This window comes from Mobula birostris, chromosome 19, assembly GCF_030028105.1.
Source record: "Mobula birostris isolate sMobBir1 chromosome 19, sMobBir1.hap1, whole genome shotgun sequence".
In the NCBI taxonomy this organism is placed as follows: domain Eukaryota; kingdom Metazoa; phylum Chordata; class Chondrichthyes; order Myliobatiformes; family Myliobatidae; genus Mobula; species Mobula birostris.
Window position 1 is genome coordinate 14,133,343 of NC_092388.1, and position 19,356 is coordinate 14,152,698.

Genomic DNA, 19,356 nt, shown 5'->3' on the forward strand with positions numbered 1-19,356 from the left:
GGGCTGTCTGACAGAAGTTCATAATATTAGAGGCACATATTTGCAAATATAGAGATATGGAAATTTTTACTCATACCTGAAGTATCTAAGACTAGAAGGCATCAGTTTAGGGTAAGAGGATAGAAGAACTTTTTTACCCATAGCATTTGGAATTTGGGTCACTTTACTTGTTTTCTTGTGTTTTAAGGAACGTACATTTTCTGCACATCATGTATTATTTCTTTAAATACCAGCCATTGACTGTCCATGGTCACACTTACAATATATTTCCTCGGGGAATTGCCATTAAGTCTTCCCCCATAGCTTTGTAGTTTCCTTTGTTTAGATTTAAGACTCTAGTTTTGATTGGACAACATCATTTTAAAAATTGACGTAACATTCCGTTATAACACTGTCAATTAATCTTTCTCATTGCACAAGACGTGATCTACAGCAGCCCTTTCCCCGATTCATTCCTGAACATATGTAGGTTCGAGGGATTCATACTCCACTCTACTACCCCTCACTGGATCAACATTTAAGTAAACGCTTGTAACACTGTTTGTTTCCTGATTTTTGTCAATATTACAACTGCTATTTGACGGCCTCCAATAATTTTATGAATTGCTTATTCCCTTTGCTGCTCCTCAGCTCATTGATTCTGATTCTGATTCAAGACTTGCCTTAACAAAATTCTCATAACTGTACGAATCTGTTTCCTTAATGTAATGCTACCAAGTCTCTCTTTCGTTGTTGCCTGTACTACCTAAATGTCAAATACCCTTCAGCATTTTCCTCCTAGTTAAGGTCACTTTGCAACTGCTTTTATGTAGTGACATAGAGTCATAGAGCACTACAGCGCAGAAACAGGCCATTTGGCCCATCTAGTCCATGCCAGAACGTCATTTAGATCATACTTGTTTGTTTCTACTTGTGCATTAATATCTCCATTTTGCTACAAATTTATGACAGAGATTAGCAAGAGGATTCGAGTACAGGAGCAGGGAGGTACTACTGCAGTTGTACAAGGCCTTGGTGAGACCACACCTGGAGTATTGTGTTCAGTTTTGGTCCCCTAATCTGAGGAAAGACATTCTTGCCATAGAGGGAGTACAAAGAAGGTTCACCAGATTGATTCCTGGGTTGGCAGAGCTTTCATATGATGAAAGACTGGATTGACTGGGCTTATACTCACTGGAATTTAGAAGATTGAGGGGGGATCTTATTGAAACGTATAAAATTCTAAAGGGATTGGACAGGCTAGATGTAAGAAGATTGTTCCCGATGTTGGGGAAGTCCAGAACGAGGGGTCACAGTTTGAGGATAAAGGGGAAGCCTTTTAGGACCAAGATGAGGAAAAGCTTCTTCACACTGAGATTGGTGAATCTGTGGAATTCTCTGCCACAGGAAACAGTTGAGGCCAGTTCATTGGCTATATTTAAGAGGAAGTTAGATATGGCCCTTGTGGCGAAAGGATCAGGGGGTATGGAGAGAAGGCTGGTACAGAGTTCTGAGTTGGATGATCAGCCATGATCATACTGAATGGCGGTGCAGGCTAGAAGGGCTGAATGGCCTACTCCTGCATTTTCTATGTTTCTAGATGAGGTAATATTTTCTGTCAAAGACTCATGGAATTTTAGGGACTTCTCCTCGAATGTCAGTGGAAGCTGACTCTGAATATTTTTTAAGGCACAGATAGATTTTCAATAAGCAAGGGGGTGAGAAGTTAGGGTATGAAGGTGGAGTGAGATTGAAATCAGATCAGCCCTGATATGTTGACTTGTAGAGCAAGACATGCCCTCTTCTTATTGCTACCATCAGGGAGGAAATACAGGAGCCTGAAGATGCACGCTCAATCATTCAGGAATAGTTCCTTCCCCTCTGCCATCAGATTTCTGAATGGGCATTAAACCCATGAACACCACCTCACTACATATTTAATTAACTTTTTATATATATATATATACTTCTTAATGTAATTCACAGTTTTTATTATTGTGTATTGTAATATACTGCTGCCGCATAACAAAAAATTTCATGACATATGCTAGTGATAGTAAACCTGATTCTGACTGAAGAACTAAATGGCCTAATCCTGCTCCTAATTTGCATATTTGAATTAATATTTTCATAACTATAGGAAAATCTGACTATGTTGTTGCATACTTACATCATCAAAGTCAGCAATGATTTCATTCAGTAATCGTAAACATTCCAACCCTTCTTTATTTACATCTGATTCAGTGTAGAATTCTTTGAAATCTGGGATAGATGCAAACATGACGCACACACACTCATATGATTGATGGTAAAGGTCCTGTCAAACAAATTCAAAATGTGACTTTGGAAAGACTCAAGGTTATCTTTTCTCTGCTGAAGCTTGACATCCAGTGTTCATTCAGTTTGCGCATTTACAAAGCCTGATAACATTGTAGAAATCTTCATATCGGTGTAAGAAATGAAAAGATATTTATGCTACTTTTTTCTCTCACGCCCACACAGTTTTTATTTCCTCAGGAACATACTTGACTAAACCTATTTTGCATTGCATGATATTGTAAAGAACGCCCTGCAATTCATTTGCAGATCTAATTGTTAAATTCTCTGTAATTCTTTGTAATTGTACTTTCAAGGACTCTACAACTCCTGTTCTCAGCATTATTTTTTTTTTGTATTTGCACAGATTGTCTTATCTTGCACATTAGTTGTTGATCAGTCTTTGTGTGTGGTTTTTCATTTATTCTATTTGTGCTTCTTTGTTTTACTGTGAATGCCAGCAAGAAAATGAAACTCAGTGTAGTATCTGGTGACAGATACATACTTTGATAATAAGTTTACTTTGAGCTTCTTGAACATTAAAATGCCCTTCATCGCTGTGCCTAATGGAGATTCAAATCCCTGTGGGAGGGTAGCTCACTACCCTAGGGAACATGAGTACAGATGTCAGTTTAGGAACAGTTTTGGTTCCCATATAATTACAAAATTTAGATCATCCTCCACCTAATGTTAGGGGTCAAGGCAGATTGTGGAGGACTGAAAGATCTCCCATTCCACTCGACCTCTACAATTAGTCTCTTGGACCTTAGCAAAGTGGCCAATTTTCAGAGCAGTTTGCAGAGGAATCTGGGTAGCTTTTGGATTTGAGACACTTGACTTGCCAACATCAAGCTCTTTAAGGCTTGTGGTAAGTGAGATACTCCCACACAGCATTATCAGTAGGTCCCTACTGCATATCAGAAGAAATTAGTCCCAAGACCAGAGTTTATCCACAAAACTACAGGAGAGGTCTATCAAAGTGGAAAGACATCAATGAGCACACACAAAAGGCTGGTGAAACGCAGCAGGCCAGGCAGCATCTCTAGGAAGAGGTACAGTCGACGTTTTGGGCCGAGACCCTTCGTCAGGACTAACTGAAAGAAGACATAGTAAGAGATTTGAAAGTGGGAGGGGGAGGGGGAGATCCAAAATGATAGGAGAAAACAGGAGGGGAAGGGTTGGAGCCAAGAGCTGGAAAGTTGATTGGCAAAAGGGATACGAGGTTGGAGAAGGGAGAGGATCATAGGATGGGAGGCCTAGGGAGAAAGAAAAGGGGAGGGGAGCACCAGAGGAAGATGGAGAGCAGGCAAGGAGTTATTGTGAGAGGGACAGAGGGAGAAAAGAGAGAGAGAGAGAAAAAATAAAAAGTAATAAATAAATAAGGGATGGGGTAAGAAGGGGAGGTGAGGCATTAACAGAAGTTAGAGAAGTCAATGTTCATGTCATCAGGTTGGAGGCTACCCAAACGGAATGTAAGGTGTTGTTCCTCCAGCCTGAGTGTGGCTTCATCTTGACGGTAGAGGAGGAGGACCCCTGTACATTAAGGGAGATATTGAGACATAATTTTATCATATGATTTTGTTAGGAATTCCAACACAGATTGAAAAGGGGAGTATTGGAACCCCCAGCAGAATTCATGGAACTATAGCATTATGAAGTCTAGTATTGGGGAATGACTTCGGTCCCAAAATACAAATACAGATTATAGTAGTTTACCAGCATCTGCAGATTTCCTCGTGTTTACATGTTATAGTAGTTTAGTGGATTAGCTACTCGGTTAGAATTCAGAAAGTTGAAACATCCACCCAGAGACATGAGCCTGAATCCCAATAAAGCAGCCAAGGGAATTTCAATTATAATTATAGGGAATTTTAATTTCAGAAATCTGAAATAAAAGGCTGGTGACAATGAAATTTCTGAATTGTCATGGAAACTTACCTCATCTACCAACATTCTTCAGGAAAGGAGATCTGTCATCCTTATCTAATCTGAACCATATATAATTCCTCATCCACAAATACGGTCAACTTTAACCGCCAATGTAGCCACATCCATTGAATAAAGCAAATACATTCATGGAAATGTTTATACAAAAACATTACATTCTTTGCTTTCCCAGTTTTTCCCAGAAGGCACCATCCAACCTATGATTATGTTAAACATTTCTGTCTGAACAGCACCAATCTAAACTAAAATTGGTGCAATCAAAAGAACGTGGACCATTTTGTCATTGACCTCAATAAAAAAAATAAGTACCATGCTGTAATTTCCATATGAAGGCAGTAATGATGCTGTGTGGATGTCAGTGCCTGCCATAGCAGCAATGTGGAGTATCTGCTGTGCTTCTTTTGAAATGGTTAATAATTGAGCCATGGATGAATGATCCCCTTAGACAATAATGGCCTGTGTGGGTAATAACCTCCATCTCACTAGATAAGTGGTTGCATTGTGAACGCACTCTGGAGGTACTTGAAAATCGCAATTTGCAGGGTTATTGATATCGATGGTACTTTCTGGCACCACATGCATAATAATATAAAAAGCCTTTCCACTAATAGCAACTCCTAACAACAAGAGAACAGGTGTAACAGCTCTTTGCACAAAAACAAAAGAATTAACATAAATAAATTCTAAAGCTTCTAAAACATAGAACTCCATGTTGCCTTTCTAACCCTTTTGGACTTTTTTCAATACATTGGCTCCTCAGTGAGTATCTGATCTTTATCACCCAAATTCATGGTAAGATTTATGACTTCTGCCTTTCCATTGTATACTTGATAACAAAGTGAATCTCAGGGTCATATATGGTCACATAGATGTACATTGATAATAAATTTCCTTTGAACTTAAAAAAAACAATCACTGCTTTCATGCTTTCCTAGGTTGGATCGTTAGTTGTTTAGGCTCAGGAAAAATTATTACTCCTCAATCATCAGCCTCTTGTACTAGGGGGAATAACTTCACTCTCTCCAACACTGAATTGCTTCCACAACCTATGGATACACTTTCAAGGGCTCTTCATCTCATGTTCTCGATATTTATTGCTTATTTTTTTATTATTATTTCTTTTTTTTCCTTGATGGCCTCCTGTGCTGCAGCAACAAGGCTCAATGCAAACTTTAAGAACAGCACCTCATTTGTGTCTGGGCACGCTGGAGCCTTTTGGGCTCAGTACTAAATTCTCCTCCATTAATTTAAGTCATATTTTCTTTCTCCTTATATCAGAACTCAGCATAAAACTGAACAGTCTTCACAACCTACAGAATCACTTCCAAGGACTCTACAATTCATGTTTTCAGTATTATTGATTTATTATTCCTTATTATTTGCACAGTTTGTCTTCTTTTGCATATTGGTTGTTTGGCAGTCTTTGTTATTTATAGTTTTTCGTAAATTCGATTGTATTTCTCTATTTTCTTGTAAATACCTGCAAGAAAATGAATCTCAAGGTAACAAGTACATGGTAACATATATGTATATTGATAATAAATTGACTTTGAACTTTGACCTATGAACTGCCTATTTTTGCCTGACATCACTTTGGCTCAGTTTTTGTCATGCTATTAGATTTGTCTGGCTTGCTGCGAACATCCAATGGCTTTGCTACTAGGAATATATATCAGGGACAAAGAAGCACAATGGGATGATAACTTCTACCCTAAATCACTTGTTCTTACCTATCAGAGGTGTTCTCTTCATTCTATCAAAGGGGACCAATATTCTCACAGGCAGGTTTGTTAGAGCTGTTGGGGACGTTTTAAACTAATTTGGCAGGGAGGTGGGAACCAGAGTGAAGGGGCTCAGGATAGGACAGATGGTAAGAAAGCAAAGATAGTGTGCAGTCAGATTGTCAGGAAGGGCAGCCAGCAGGGTGACTATCAGTGCAATAGGGAAGCAGAGACAGAAAGGGTAGCAAACACAGTACTGGAAGTGTTATATATCAATGCACAGAGTATAAGAAATAAGTTGGATGGTCTTGTTGCACTTTTACAGACTGTTGAGTATGATGTTGTGGCCGTCACTGAATCGTGGCTGAAGGATGTTTGTAGTTACGAGCTGAATGACCAAGGCTACACATTGTATCGGAGACTGAGGAAGGTAGGCAGACAGGGTGGTGTGGCTCTGCTGGTAAAGAATGGGATCAAATCATCAGAAAGATGTGGCATAGGTTTGGAAAATGCTGAATGCTTGGACATTGAATTAAGAAACTGCAAGGTTAAAAGGACCCTGATAGCTGTTATATACAGGACTCCCAACAGTAACTGGGATGTGGACCACAGATTACAACAGGAAATAGAAAAGGCGTGTCAAACGGGCAATGTTATGATAGTCATGGGAGATTTTAACGTGCAGGTAGATTGGGAAAATTAGGTTAGTAATGGATCTCAAGAGAGCGAATTTGTTGAATGCTTACAAGATAGCTTTTTAGGGGATCAGCTATGCTGGATTGGGTGTTATGTAATGGACCAGAGGTGATTAGAGAGCTTAAGGTAAAAGAACACTTAGAAGACAGTGATCACAATATGATTGAGTTCAACTTGAAATTTGATAAGGAGAAAGTAAAGTCTGACCAAGTGGTGCTTCTGTGGAGATAAGAAAATTACAGTTGTATGAGAGAGAAGCTGGCTGAAGTAAATTCGCTGCTGGTTGGATGACAGCAGAACAGCAATATCTTGAGCTTCTGGAAAAACTGAGGAAGGAGTAGGATAGATGTATTCCAAAACAAAGAGATACTCAAATGGCAAAATAGTATAACCATGGCTGACAAGGGAAGTCAAAGCAAGAGAGAGGGCACACAACAAAGCAAAAAATAAGCGAGAAGATAGAGGATTGGGAAGCTTTTAAAAACCTACAGAAAACAATTAAAATAATCAATGGGGAGGGAATAGATGAAATATGAAAGTAAGCCAGCAAACAATATCAAGGTGACAGAAAAAGCTTTTTCAAGTATATAAAAAAATAAAAGAGTGATGACAGTGGATACAGGACTGCTAGAAAATGAGACTGGGGAAATAATAATGGAGGACAAGGAGATAAACTAAACGAGTATTTTGCATCAGTTTTCACTGTGGAAGACACTAGCAGTGTGCCAGGTGCTGAAGGGTGTGAGGGAAGAGAAGTGAGTGCAGTTAATACTACAAGGGAGAAGGTGCTCAGAAAGCTGAAAGACCTAAAGGTACATAAGTCACTTGGACCAAATGAACTGCACCTTAGTGTTCTGAAGGAGGGAGCAGTAGAGATTGTGGAAGCATTAGTAATAATCATTTAAGAATCATTAGACTCTGGCAAGGGTCCAGAGGACTAGAAAAGTGCAAATGTCATTCCATTCTTTAAGAAAGGAGGGAGGCAGCAGAAAGGAAATTATAGATCAGTTTGCCTGACCTCAGTGGTTGGGAAGATGCTGGAGTCAATTGTTAAGAATGAGTTATGATATAGGACAATATTGCACAAAGTCAGCATGGCATCCTTAAGGGAAAATCTTGCTTGTTGGAATTCTTTGTGGAGATTACAAGTAAGATAGATAAAGGGGATGCAGTGGATGCTGTATATTTGGATTTTCAGAAGGCCTCTGACAAGGTGCTACACATGAGGGTGCTTGCCAAGTTAAGAGACCATGGTATTACAGGAAAGTGACCAGCATGGTTAGAGCATTAGCAGATTGGTAGGAGGCCGTGAAAAGGAATAAAAGGATCCTTTTAGAGGGAATAAAAGGATTCTATGTGGTAGGGAAATTCTAGGCAGTTTTGGAGCAGATTACATGGTTGGCACAACATTGTGGGCTGAAAGTCCTGTAATGTGCTGTAGGTTTCTATGTTTCTAGGTTTTCTGGTTGGCTGCCAGCGACTAGTGGTGTTCTGCAGGGGTTGGTGTTGGGACTGCTTCCTTAAGTTGTATATCTATGATTTAGATAATGGAATAGATGCCTTTTTCACCAAGTTTGCAGGTGATACAAAGATTGCTGAGGGGCAGGCAGTGTTGAGTAAACAGGAAGGCTGCAGAAGACAGATTAGGAAAATGGGCAAGAAAGTGGCAAATAAAATACAATGTTGGAAAATGCATGGTCATGCACTTTGGTAGATGAAATAAATGTGCAGACTATTTTCTAAATGGGGAGAAAATCCAAAAATCAGAGATGTAAAGGGACTTGAGAGTCCTTGTGCAGAACACCCTAAAGATTGAGTTGGTGGTGAGGAAGGCAAATGCAGTGTTAGCTTTCATTTCAAGAGGTATAGGATATAAGAGCAGGGATGTGATGCTGGGGCTTTATAAGGCACAGGTGGGGCCTCACCTTGAGTATTGTGAACAGCTTTGGGCTGCTTATCTAAGAAAAGATGTGCTGGCACTGTTGAGTCTTCAGAGGATGATTCTGGGAATGAAAAGGTTATCATATGAGGAATGTTTGATGGCTCTGGTCCTGTACTCGCTGGAATTTAGAAGGATGATGGAAAAATCTGAACGGAGTAGATGTGGAAAGGACATTTCCTATGGTAGGGGAGTCTAGGACAAGAGGGCACAACCTCAGCATAGAGGGGCATCCATTTAAAACAGAGATATGGAGAAATTTCTTTAGCCAGAGGTGGTGAAGTTGTTACCACAGGCAGCTGTGGAGACCAGGATATTGGGTGTACTTAAGGAAAGATGATAGGTTCTTGATTGGACACGGCATCAAAGGTTACAGGGGCTGTGGTGGGGGAGAGGCCAGGGAGTGAGGATGAGGAGGGGAGAAAAAGGATCAGCCATGATTGAATGGCGGAGCAGACTTGATGAGCCGAATGGCCTAATTCTGCTCTTATGTCTTATGGTCTTCCATCTTTTATTCCCCCAACTGCTGTGATTCTGCTAATTTTTCTTTTTCTCTCTCGTTCCTGATTCCGGAAAAGTGTTTTGAGTTTGGAATATTAACTGTTTCTCTTTCTACTGATGCTGACTGACCTGTTAAGTGTTTCCTTCAATTTCAGCTGCATTACATTTTCCTACTTCATTACTGAGTGAAGATCAAACTGGGTCTTTATCACAGTATGTATAGTTCATTCGTTCATTTATTTAATCACTGAGCTAAATAGTATTTGGAGCCAGCCTCTGGAATGTGTGGTGACACTTGCACATCTTCAAGTTGTGTTGGTTATTAAAGCAAACAACATATTTCACTCAATGTTTTGATGTACACGTGCTAAATAAAGAAATCTGAATCCAAAGTATTTTCCCAATATGCAGACTCACAGTGGGAGCCATTTTGTTCTTGTCTAAATCAGACCACTTACTTCATTTTTCCAATTCTGAGCCAAGAAATGTTCAGCCACGTGAGCAGGCAGCACATTTTCCAACAACACTCTGTTGAGGTTTTCCATGGTTTCTATCTCCTCACATTCTCTTTTGAATTTGTTCTTCCACAGGAAGTCTAACCTGCAGTAATATTCATTCTGTTACAAGAGGACACAGAGATAAAGAAACAATAGGCACTTATCATCTGACTGAATTACACAAGTTATTAAAAAGTTTCTGGGGTAAATGGAATGTACACAAACTTGCCACCAGAATGGGAAAACAGAGGTAATAAAAATCTAAAATAAAATACTGAACATGACAACTTCCATCCCTCTGGCATTTCTTATGTACAGGAAGGCACCAGAAAGTATTCTTGCACGAAGTACAAATGAACACCACAATTACCAAGCCTAGAGAAAGGCAATAAAATCAAGAATGTTTTGGGCTCTTCTGTAATGCCGAATGAGAAAGGGAGATCAATAAGGAACTGAGTAAACTGTACTGGTTAGCGCAGAAGATTGTCAATGGCACAATTTGGGTACTTTCATGCCTAAATAGATTGGATCAAAGATCACAAGTGTGGCCTCAGGATTCATACTATGGACATCATAACATAGGTTGCAGTTAGCTGGCTGGGACTGGTGTGAAATAAATTATGAAGACTACTTTGTAATGATGTTGTATGGCAGAAGTCGACTGGGTGGATGTTAAAGTGTGCTAACAGTGGGAGCTCTGTTTGGTTTATTAATTACAGATCAATGTCTTCAATCAGACCATAAAGATCAGCGAACAGAGGAGCAGAATTAGGACATTCATCCCATCAAGTCAGCACTCATTCCATCATGACTAATTTAATATCCCTTTAAACCCTATCTCTCCTGCCTTCTCTCCATAACATTTGACACCCTTACCATTCAAGAACCTATCAACCTCTGCTATTAATATACCCAATGCTATTTATTAACTTATCAAGAGATAAGCAGCAAATACAGAAAATCAGAGTTAAGATACAGATGGTAGAGTGGTTTTGAAGGACTGAGTGGCCAATGACACAGATAGATAGATAGATAGATATACTTTATTAATCCCGAGGGAAATTTGGTTTCGTTACAGCCGCACCAACCAAGAATAGAGCGTAAGTATAGCAATACAAAAAACCCCAACAATCAAACAACAAAATGCAAACTATGCCAGATGGAAAATAAGTCCAGGACCAGTCTATTGGCTCAGGGAGTCTGACCCTCCGCGGGAGGAGCTGCACATTCGATGGCCACAGGCAGGAACAACCTCCCATGCCGCCAGGTGTTGTATCACGATGGAATGTGGCCGAAGTCCAACAGTAAAAAGTTCAATATCCAGTCTGCAAACACGTTCCTTGATCGTAATATACCCCGGATTGCACCATCCGTTGTTAACCAGATCAGTAAGCATGTTTACTGCTGTCAGTGCACTTCCAGTCAGCCGGAACGGTATTATCCGCCGAACTCCCCTTCTCCAAAAGGCTCTGTTGTCTCGAGCCGGTCCTCTTTCCTCGGCTTTGTGATCCCCCTCTGCATCCTCTGTGTGTTTTCCTCCAGATTTCAGCAGGGGTGTCCGGGTGTCCGGGTGTCCAACTTGGCCTCCCCAACTGAATGTGGCTAAAGAAATTCCCTCTCATCTGTTTTAAAGGGATGTTCTTGTAATCTGACACTGTACACTATGATCCTAGATTTCCTCCACTATGGGAAACATCCTCTCCACATCCACCTGTCTGGGCCTTTCAACATTCGATATGTTTCAATGAGATTGTCTTTCATTCTTCTGAACTCCAGCAAGTGCAGACCCAGAGCCATCAAATGCTCCTCATACATTAACACTTACATTCCTGGAATAATTCTCGTGAACCCCTCTGGACACTTTCCAATGCCAACACATTTTTCTTAGATGAAAGGCCCAAAACTGTTCACATACTCCAAGTGCAGTCTGATCAATGGCTTATTAAGCCTTAACATTGCAGCCTTGCATTTATATTCTAGGGCTCTTGAAATGAATGATAACATTGCATTTAGCTTCCTTACAACTGTCTCAACCTGCAACCTTAACCACAATATATGTGCAATACCAGCACCAGTTTCATCTGACCCTCTTGTACCTAACTACAACGCGAGCTAGTTTCACCTTTGCTTTATTTCAGGGATGACTGGAGATGGAACAGAATGCACCAACATTATTAGATGTTTTACACTGAAATAACAGCATCTCTTCACATGTACCAACTAATTCCTAACTTTTAATATTACATTTAAAGATTCCTTCAGCGATTGAGAAAAGACAAAGTTTGTCCATGTAATGACATTTAAAAAATTAAATTTTAACTTAAATTTACATTTCATAAATTTAATAAAACTGATCGTTCAAAAATTGTTTCACAAAAGTTACTTTCAATTAAATATAACTTCATTCTGAGCTTTTAGTAGAAGCATTTGGAGTCATAGAGTACTAAAGCACAGAAAGAAGCCCTTCAGCCCATCTAGTTCATGTTACTCTGCCTAGTTCCCATAGACCATGTACTTATGCAGCCTTCTCTTAAATGTTGCAATCAAACTCACATCCGTCACTTCCCTCTGGCAGCTCGTAAATAAGGGTTTGCTTGGGATTTGAACCCTAAGTGAGTATCATTACCCTAGACCAACAAACCACCTTATGAGTTATGTTTGAAACAGTATGTATTTTCAAATAAACTCTTCTCAGGCTTCCAGCCGGGTACAGGTATCTATTTTAAATGATGTTTCGATATCTGAACCCAGCTGGAAGCTTGAGAGGAGTTTATTCATCATATAGGCCAGGAAAGCACTAGATTCCTTTTCAGTATGTAACTTACCCATCACCTGCAGTTTCAGACCATCAGCTTTGGGCTGGATAGGAGAGGCAGATTGACTTTCACTCTCCCTATCCTGGAGACATGCGGTAAGCTGAGGTGTAGTAAAGCCTCTTAGCAAGTAGGTCCTGCTGAGGAATAGCCCCAGGAATGTCCTGACCATATTTGATATAAGGGAAGGCTGGGGTTGGAGTTTGCCTTCTGCCAAAGTTGTCATGCCTTTAACATTTTTAAATGATTCTGATTTTGAGGCATTTAAAACTATTAAAAATATCGTAATTAAAAAGGAATATTTATAATTACAATATTTATATCACTGAGAAATGTTAAGAACAGGAAAATAAATAACTAACTAAATAAAAATAGCTTAGCTTGTCCCTTTCTTCTCATACCCAAATTGAGATTCACCACTCAAATGACACAAGGGAGATTCTGTAGTTGCTGGAATTTTGAGCAACACACACAAAATGCTGGAGGAACTCAGCAAATCAGGCAACATCTACAGCGGGGAATAAACAGTTGATGTTTTGGGCCGAGACCCTCATCTGCATTTTGTGTTTCTTGCCATTCATATGGTTTAGGACTTGAATACTCAACCCAGTCTGACTGGTGTAGGATAGGAGAGGCAAATAATAGGGCTCTACCAGATGCCTTCATTTTTATTTGGGACCAGCTGTTCCTTTTGGAATTGCTGGCCAAAAGCGAACAATTCAACTTGCATCTTGGCTTCCACTGAAGATTCGAGCAATGTGCCTATGACCAACACTGGCCTTCAGGTCCCTCTCCTCCATATTTCACTGATTTACTTCCTGTCAGCTGTTACCAAGTAGCAAATATATTACTTGTGATGGTGTTTGTACATTATTTCCCTTTTGGACTAAATAAGAGCTGGAAAGGCATTTTAGCAATGATTCAGAGCCTCTGTGTCATTACTAAAAGGCTATGTTCATAGGTTAAGAGGCAGGAGAAGGAAGATCTCGCACTTGCAACTCGCTACAACTAAATGATTGAACAATACACAGAGCTCCATTTACAACTCCCCTTCTCCGTGGATTGTCACCTTGTTGTGGTAGAGAAGCTTGTGTGGTCCTGTGATCCCGAGAGCAATGCCGTCTGGAGCTATGCTCCTGGTAGGGTCACCCATGGTGGTAAGGCCTTTGTCAGGTCCCTGACAAAGAACGATCCAATCAAGACCTCAATGGTGGAACAGGCAGACGAAGTTACTTCGAACTCAATGGCTGTGAAGGCGGATGAAGGCTGCAACAAATCCATCAGCTCCAATCGTCGTGGTTTCCATGCCATTGAAATCAGTTGGTTGATTTGTGAAGTATCGTGTGCTTCTTGGAGTGCAACATCAAGTACACGTTAAACAAATACACGCACAGGCGGCTTCACTCTGTGGGCCACTTCTTCAGAACGAAGACCATCATCCTCGACCTCGAGGGATAGCCACGATGATGATGATTTACAACCCGGTTAACACAAGGAGAAATCTGACTAAAAAGGGTAAGAATTGAAGCAACAATGTAGAAGTGGTTCTATGGCCCAAACTCTTATTTCAACTGGAAATTGATCCTCACAACATGATCATGGGATTAAACAAAATACTTCTGTAGCTTTTAAATCAGTTAAACCATATCTATTAAATGTGAATGAATTTTAAAGTATTTCAGCTTGAAAACCAGAAACATAGTCCACTGAGTAATCTTGCCAGGTTACTCCAGAAAATATTAATTACTTAAATGTCATTGAGGTCAATGTTGTCCAATATCATGATGTCTTTATGCATTATTAATAAGCTTTAGTTGTTTCTACATATCTCTGGGGCTCAATTACTTTCTGTCTGGTTCTGTTCCCTAGTTGGGCAGCCTTCCTTCGATTCTGTTGGGTTATTATTCTCTGGATTTATTGAGTATTCCCACAAGGAAATGAATCTCAGGGTTGTATATGGTGACATCTATGTACTTTGATAATAAGTTTACTGTGGTGCCAAAACCAAACCACAACGATTGCTGCTGCCTGCGACCCTGTGGACTTTATACTTGCATGACCTGCCCTCAGCTCCAATCATTGCTCCAAAAGTCGAATCCTTTATTCGATCCTTTATTAGCAATTAGCAAGCGTTCAATCTCGATGAGGTGGAACTTAAGCATACCCAAGTGTAAGCTAAGTGCAATTAGGCGGTATTGAGCGGTCGGCTGAAGGGACAACATCCGCTGGTCCAAAGCTACAAGCTGCCATGAAATAAGCAAGAATCCGTAACTTATTCCCCTCAGGTTTTCCACCTCCCCACTCATGTGACTAATTACCATGATACACATAATAAACATGGAACACAGAATACAATGCAGATAGAAAACCAATACATGGCTCCAGCATTCACTTCGAATGAATGATAAAATTAAGTAAATAAGTACATAGGGATTGGATAATTATGTTTGGGGGTAGGAGCAAACATGAACAAGTTAGGATATAAACACCTACAATGGTAGTTACATAGGCTTACATACAACATTTTGGACCAGAAGAAATGGTCCAGAAGAGATAAATGGAAATAATTATTAATCCACTATTATTACTATTTTTCTTAACAACTAATATCATTATTTAGCCTAATAGAGTAGAATTTCAACTGCACATAATTATCTATTTAAGCGTCTAATTTCTTTTTATATCATCAATGTGTACTTAGGATTGTATAAATAATTATAGTTTCATACATATATAAAAAAATGGAAAAGATTATACACGCGAAAAGAGTTCATGATACTTGTGAATTCCTTATCCAAATAAAATTAAAAAATTTAAGAAAAATTGCTATTCAGAGAACATTAGCCTCACCTGTCTGGCCAGGACAAGAAGAGTGACAAAGAAAATAAAAAAGGAGATAGATCCCATTGTCTTCAGGTCCTTCAGCACACCAGGCCTGACAAGGGAGAAGGAAATGCATGTCATGCAACAATTTATTAATGAAGTAAAGCTATGACACCAGATCACTTTAGAATAGTCAAAATTATCATTAAAAGTCATTACATTTTCTTATTTATTGATCTTTAAATCCCATTTCTTTAATTTGTACTTTTTCATTTCATTCTATCCCATTTATTATTCATTGCAAAATGTAATATCCGCTTCTTTCAAAAACATTAACATAAACTGATAGAAAATGTAAGTGTTCATTTTTTCCCCATTCACCACATACATTTTTATATTATCTCGTCCTGAATTGATTTCTTGATATTCATTGTAAATAACCATCTAAGATGTTTGCCATGCTCTGATTTTTGCCATGAATTTCTTTAGCTTCTCTGTCTATTGATTTTTCAGCTTGAAGCATGAGAAAACACACATAATTAAAAGAGCAGGCTGCAAAACACAAGTGGAATGAAATGCATCTAAAATAATGCCTTAATGGCTAAAAGGGGATTTATTATAATTTTTTAACCTTTTGAAAGGATGAATGGGAAAGGAATATTTATTCTGGTTGGAGAGACAGTGTCAAAGGGTCATGAATTTTAAAACCCTGATCGGTGTGAAATGAAAGTTGAGGGATTATTTAAGGGGAGAGTGATTGGAGCAATCTTTGCATTATAATGTAGTGCCTTGCCACGGGGCATACTTGAGGCTGACCTGAACAGAAAACTGGATAAACATATTAAGCATAGGAGGAATAAGGTATGAATGAGAACTAAAGCAGAAGATAACTTATGGGTAACACAAGAGATTCTGCAGATGCTGGAAATCCAAAGCAACACACACACAAAATGCTGAAGGAACTCAGCAGGCCAGGCAGCATCCATGGAAATGAATAAACAGTCAACATTTTTGGCCGAGACCCTTCAGCAGAACTGGAAAGGAAGTGGGAAGAAGCCAGAACAAGAAGAGGGGAAGAGCGGAAGGATTACGTGAGAAGGTAATAGGTGAAGCCAGGTGGGTGGTGGAGGAAGTAAGAAGCGGGAGGGTGATAGGTGGAAAAGGTGAAGGGCTGGAGAAGAAGGAATCTGATAGGACAAGAAAGTGGTCCGTGGGAGAAAGAGAAGGAGGAAGGGCACCAGGGGAGGTAATAGGAGAAGCAAGTGGGAAACCAGCTTGGGAGATGGAAGAAAAGAGAAGGGACAGGAGGGATAAATTATCAGAGATTAGATAATTTATGAATTGCTCTAGCAAAATCCCGGCAGACATGACAGGCCAAACAACTTTATGAACCGTAAATGTCTAAATGCTGAAAATCTGAAGGGAGAAATGTAAAGAAGTTACCTCTCTATCTGAATAGTGGTGTACAGCATTTTGCTATAATCGTCAAAGAGCAAGGCATGGGTTTGCAGAAGTATAACGTTGTAAACTACGACAGCAATCAGCATCAGCAGCATTTTTAGCTCGTAGTTTATTCGCAGGAACACAGAGCATGATATCAGTCCCAAAATACAGCTGTACAGGAAGTACTGTGGTAGAAAATAACGCAATTAAATTTATTGTAGTGAACTCTATTAAAATTAATGTAACTTTCTGAAACAAATTAAAAATTCATAATATTAGTCTTTTTTGCACAGTTAAGAAATCCTCGTGAAGTTGCAAATTATAGGATATCTGAATTTATTGTAGGCATGATTCAATGTAAAACATGCCTTATATAAAACTTCCAAACACAAGCTGAAAATCACGTCAAGAGCTCCCTGGAGAGAGTAATGCTGGCCCTGAAGGGACACTGGAATGATTCAATAGCTAATTTGGCTAGCAGGACTTTTTCCGAGCAGGTTTGATTAGGTAGTTAAAGTGATGAAAGAACTAGACTCTGAGTTGGTGACAAGACTATTAAATTAGTTGAGTTGCGGGGAACCCATATGTAAGTTATAGAAACATAGAACTTTTCGGTGTTTCTTTCATGGGAGATTGTTGTTCTGTAGAAATGGATGCTTACCTAGACAGTGAGTGGGGATTCAATGCAAGCATCCTAAAGGGAGTCGGAGGAGTTCCAAGTTATCAACGTGTGCAGAAAGTTGGTAGGATGCATTGGGGGAAACGGGAAGTAGTCACTTGCAGCGTGTGGATCTAGGTTTGTCTTACATTTTGGAGTAAAGGAAACATTTCTTCCTATATTTGTCTCTGCTTACTATCACTGCCCCCACCCTGTCACCCAACTCTGAAAATGAAAATTACCTAGACACTTCAAAAAATAAATCTAGCTTTGAGATTACGACCTCCAATGGGATCCCACCACGAAGCACATCTTTCCCTCTCCCCATCTCTCTGCTTTCCACAGGGATCGCTCCCTACGTGACTCCCTTGTCCATTCATCCCCCCCATCCCGCCCCCACTGATCTCCCTCCTGGCGCTTATCCTTGTAAGCGGAACAAGTGCTACACATGCCCTTACACTTCTTCCCTTACCACCATTCAGGGCCCCAGACAGTCCTTCCAGGTGAGGCAACACTTCACCTGTGAGTCGGCTGGGGTGATATACAGCGTCCGGTGCTCCCGATGTGGCCTTCTATATATTGGCAAGACCCAACGCAGACTGGGAGATCGTTTCGCTCAACACCTACGCTCTGTCCGCCAGAGAAAGCAGGATCTCCCAGTGGCCACACATTTTAATTCCACGTCCCATTCCCATTCTGATATGTCTATCCACGGCCTCCTCTACTGCCAAGATGAAGCCACACTCAGGTTGGAGGAACAACACCTTATATTCCGTCTGGGTAGCCTCCAACCTGATGGCATGAACAATGACTTCTCAAACTTCCGCTAATGCCCCACCTCCCCCTCATACCCCATCCGTTATTTATTTATATACACACATTCTTTTTCTCTCTCTCCTTTTTCTCCCTCTGTCCCTCTCACTATACCCCTTGCCCATTCTCTGGTTTTTCCCCCCCTCCCCCTTTTCCTTCTCCCTGGGCCTCCTGTCCCATGATCCTCTCATATCCCTTTTGCCAATCAACTGTCCAGCTCTTGGCTCCTTCCCTCCCCCTCCTGTCTTCTCCTATCATTTCGGATCTCCCCCTCCCCCTACCACTTTAAAATCTCTTACTAGCTCTTCTTTCAGTTAGTCCTGACGAAGGGTCTCGGTCTGAAACGTCGACTGTACCTCTTCCTAGAGATGCTGCCTGGCCTGCTGCGTTCACCAGCAACTTTTATGTGTGTTGTTTGAGATTACATGACTCCTGACTGAAGTGAACAAGGCAGTCAGGTTACCAACACAGCACAGCAGTTGTGTAGCTGGACAGTTTAAGTAGTTCAGCTGCTTCTTTCTTGTCTATATTTTGATAACCCGCTTGGTGGTGCAATAATATCAGCGCCGGACTCTGGAGCGAAGGTTCCCGAGTTCGAATCCAAGTCGGGTTGAGCGTCGAGCTAGCAACTCGGCCTCGTAAAAACAAGAATAACTTGTAACAGAAACACCGTCATGACAGTGCCTTGATAACTCCACTGCCGAATTAAGGGCTATTTTTCTTCTTCTTCATATTTTGATAAGCATGTCTTAATTTCGTAAGGCCTTTTCCATGAATATGCTTTAAACTGTTTTAAGAATTCTAAAATATATAATAGATTCCCAAATTAACTAATAGCAATTATTTTTCACTTGTCGTTCATATGAATGGGTGAAAAGTTTGTACAATATCAAAATGGCTTATGTTCTGCATTAGAATCAAAGTCAACAATCTGACTATAGCACTTGCTTATTGCTGTAACATTGTGAATATTAATCTATCAAATACCATCAGAGTTGAAAATATTAAAAATTTGCACTTAACTTCCACTTTCATTTGTTCTTAGGTTGTCATGGAGAAGGCAAGACAGCGGTTATACTTTATTAGGAGCTTGAAGAGATTTGGCATGTCAACAAGTGCACTCAAGAACTTCTATAGTTGTACCGAGGAGAGCATTCTGACAAGCTGCATCACTGTCTGGTATGGAGGGGCTACTGCACAGGACCGAAAG

The 19,356-nt window shown here is 40.1% G+C and overlaps 1 protein-coding gene across 1 annotated transcript in view; it reads right to left on the reverse strand.

The window, feature by feature from the left end:
• The window catches only part of LOC140212452 (adenylate cyclase type 2-like), a 507,180-nt gene that overhangs the window by 22,606 nt on the left and 465,218 nt on the right, over positions 1 to 19,356 (reverse strand). Inside the window, exons 19-22 of the mRNA XM_072283265.1 lie at positions 16,676 to 16,860; positions 15,260 to 15,344; positions 9,558 to 9,716; positions 2,150 to 2,296 (exon numbers count right to left, since the gene is read on the reverse strand). Coding sequence (XP_072139366.1) covers positions 2,150 to 2,296; positions 9,558 to 9,716; positions 15,260 to 15,344; positions 16,676 to 16,860 — 576 coding nt within the window. The remainder of the gene's footprint in view (positions 1 to 2,149; positions 2,297 to 9,557; positions 9,717 to 15,259; positions 15,345 to 16,675; positions 16,861 to 19,356) is intronic.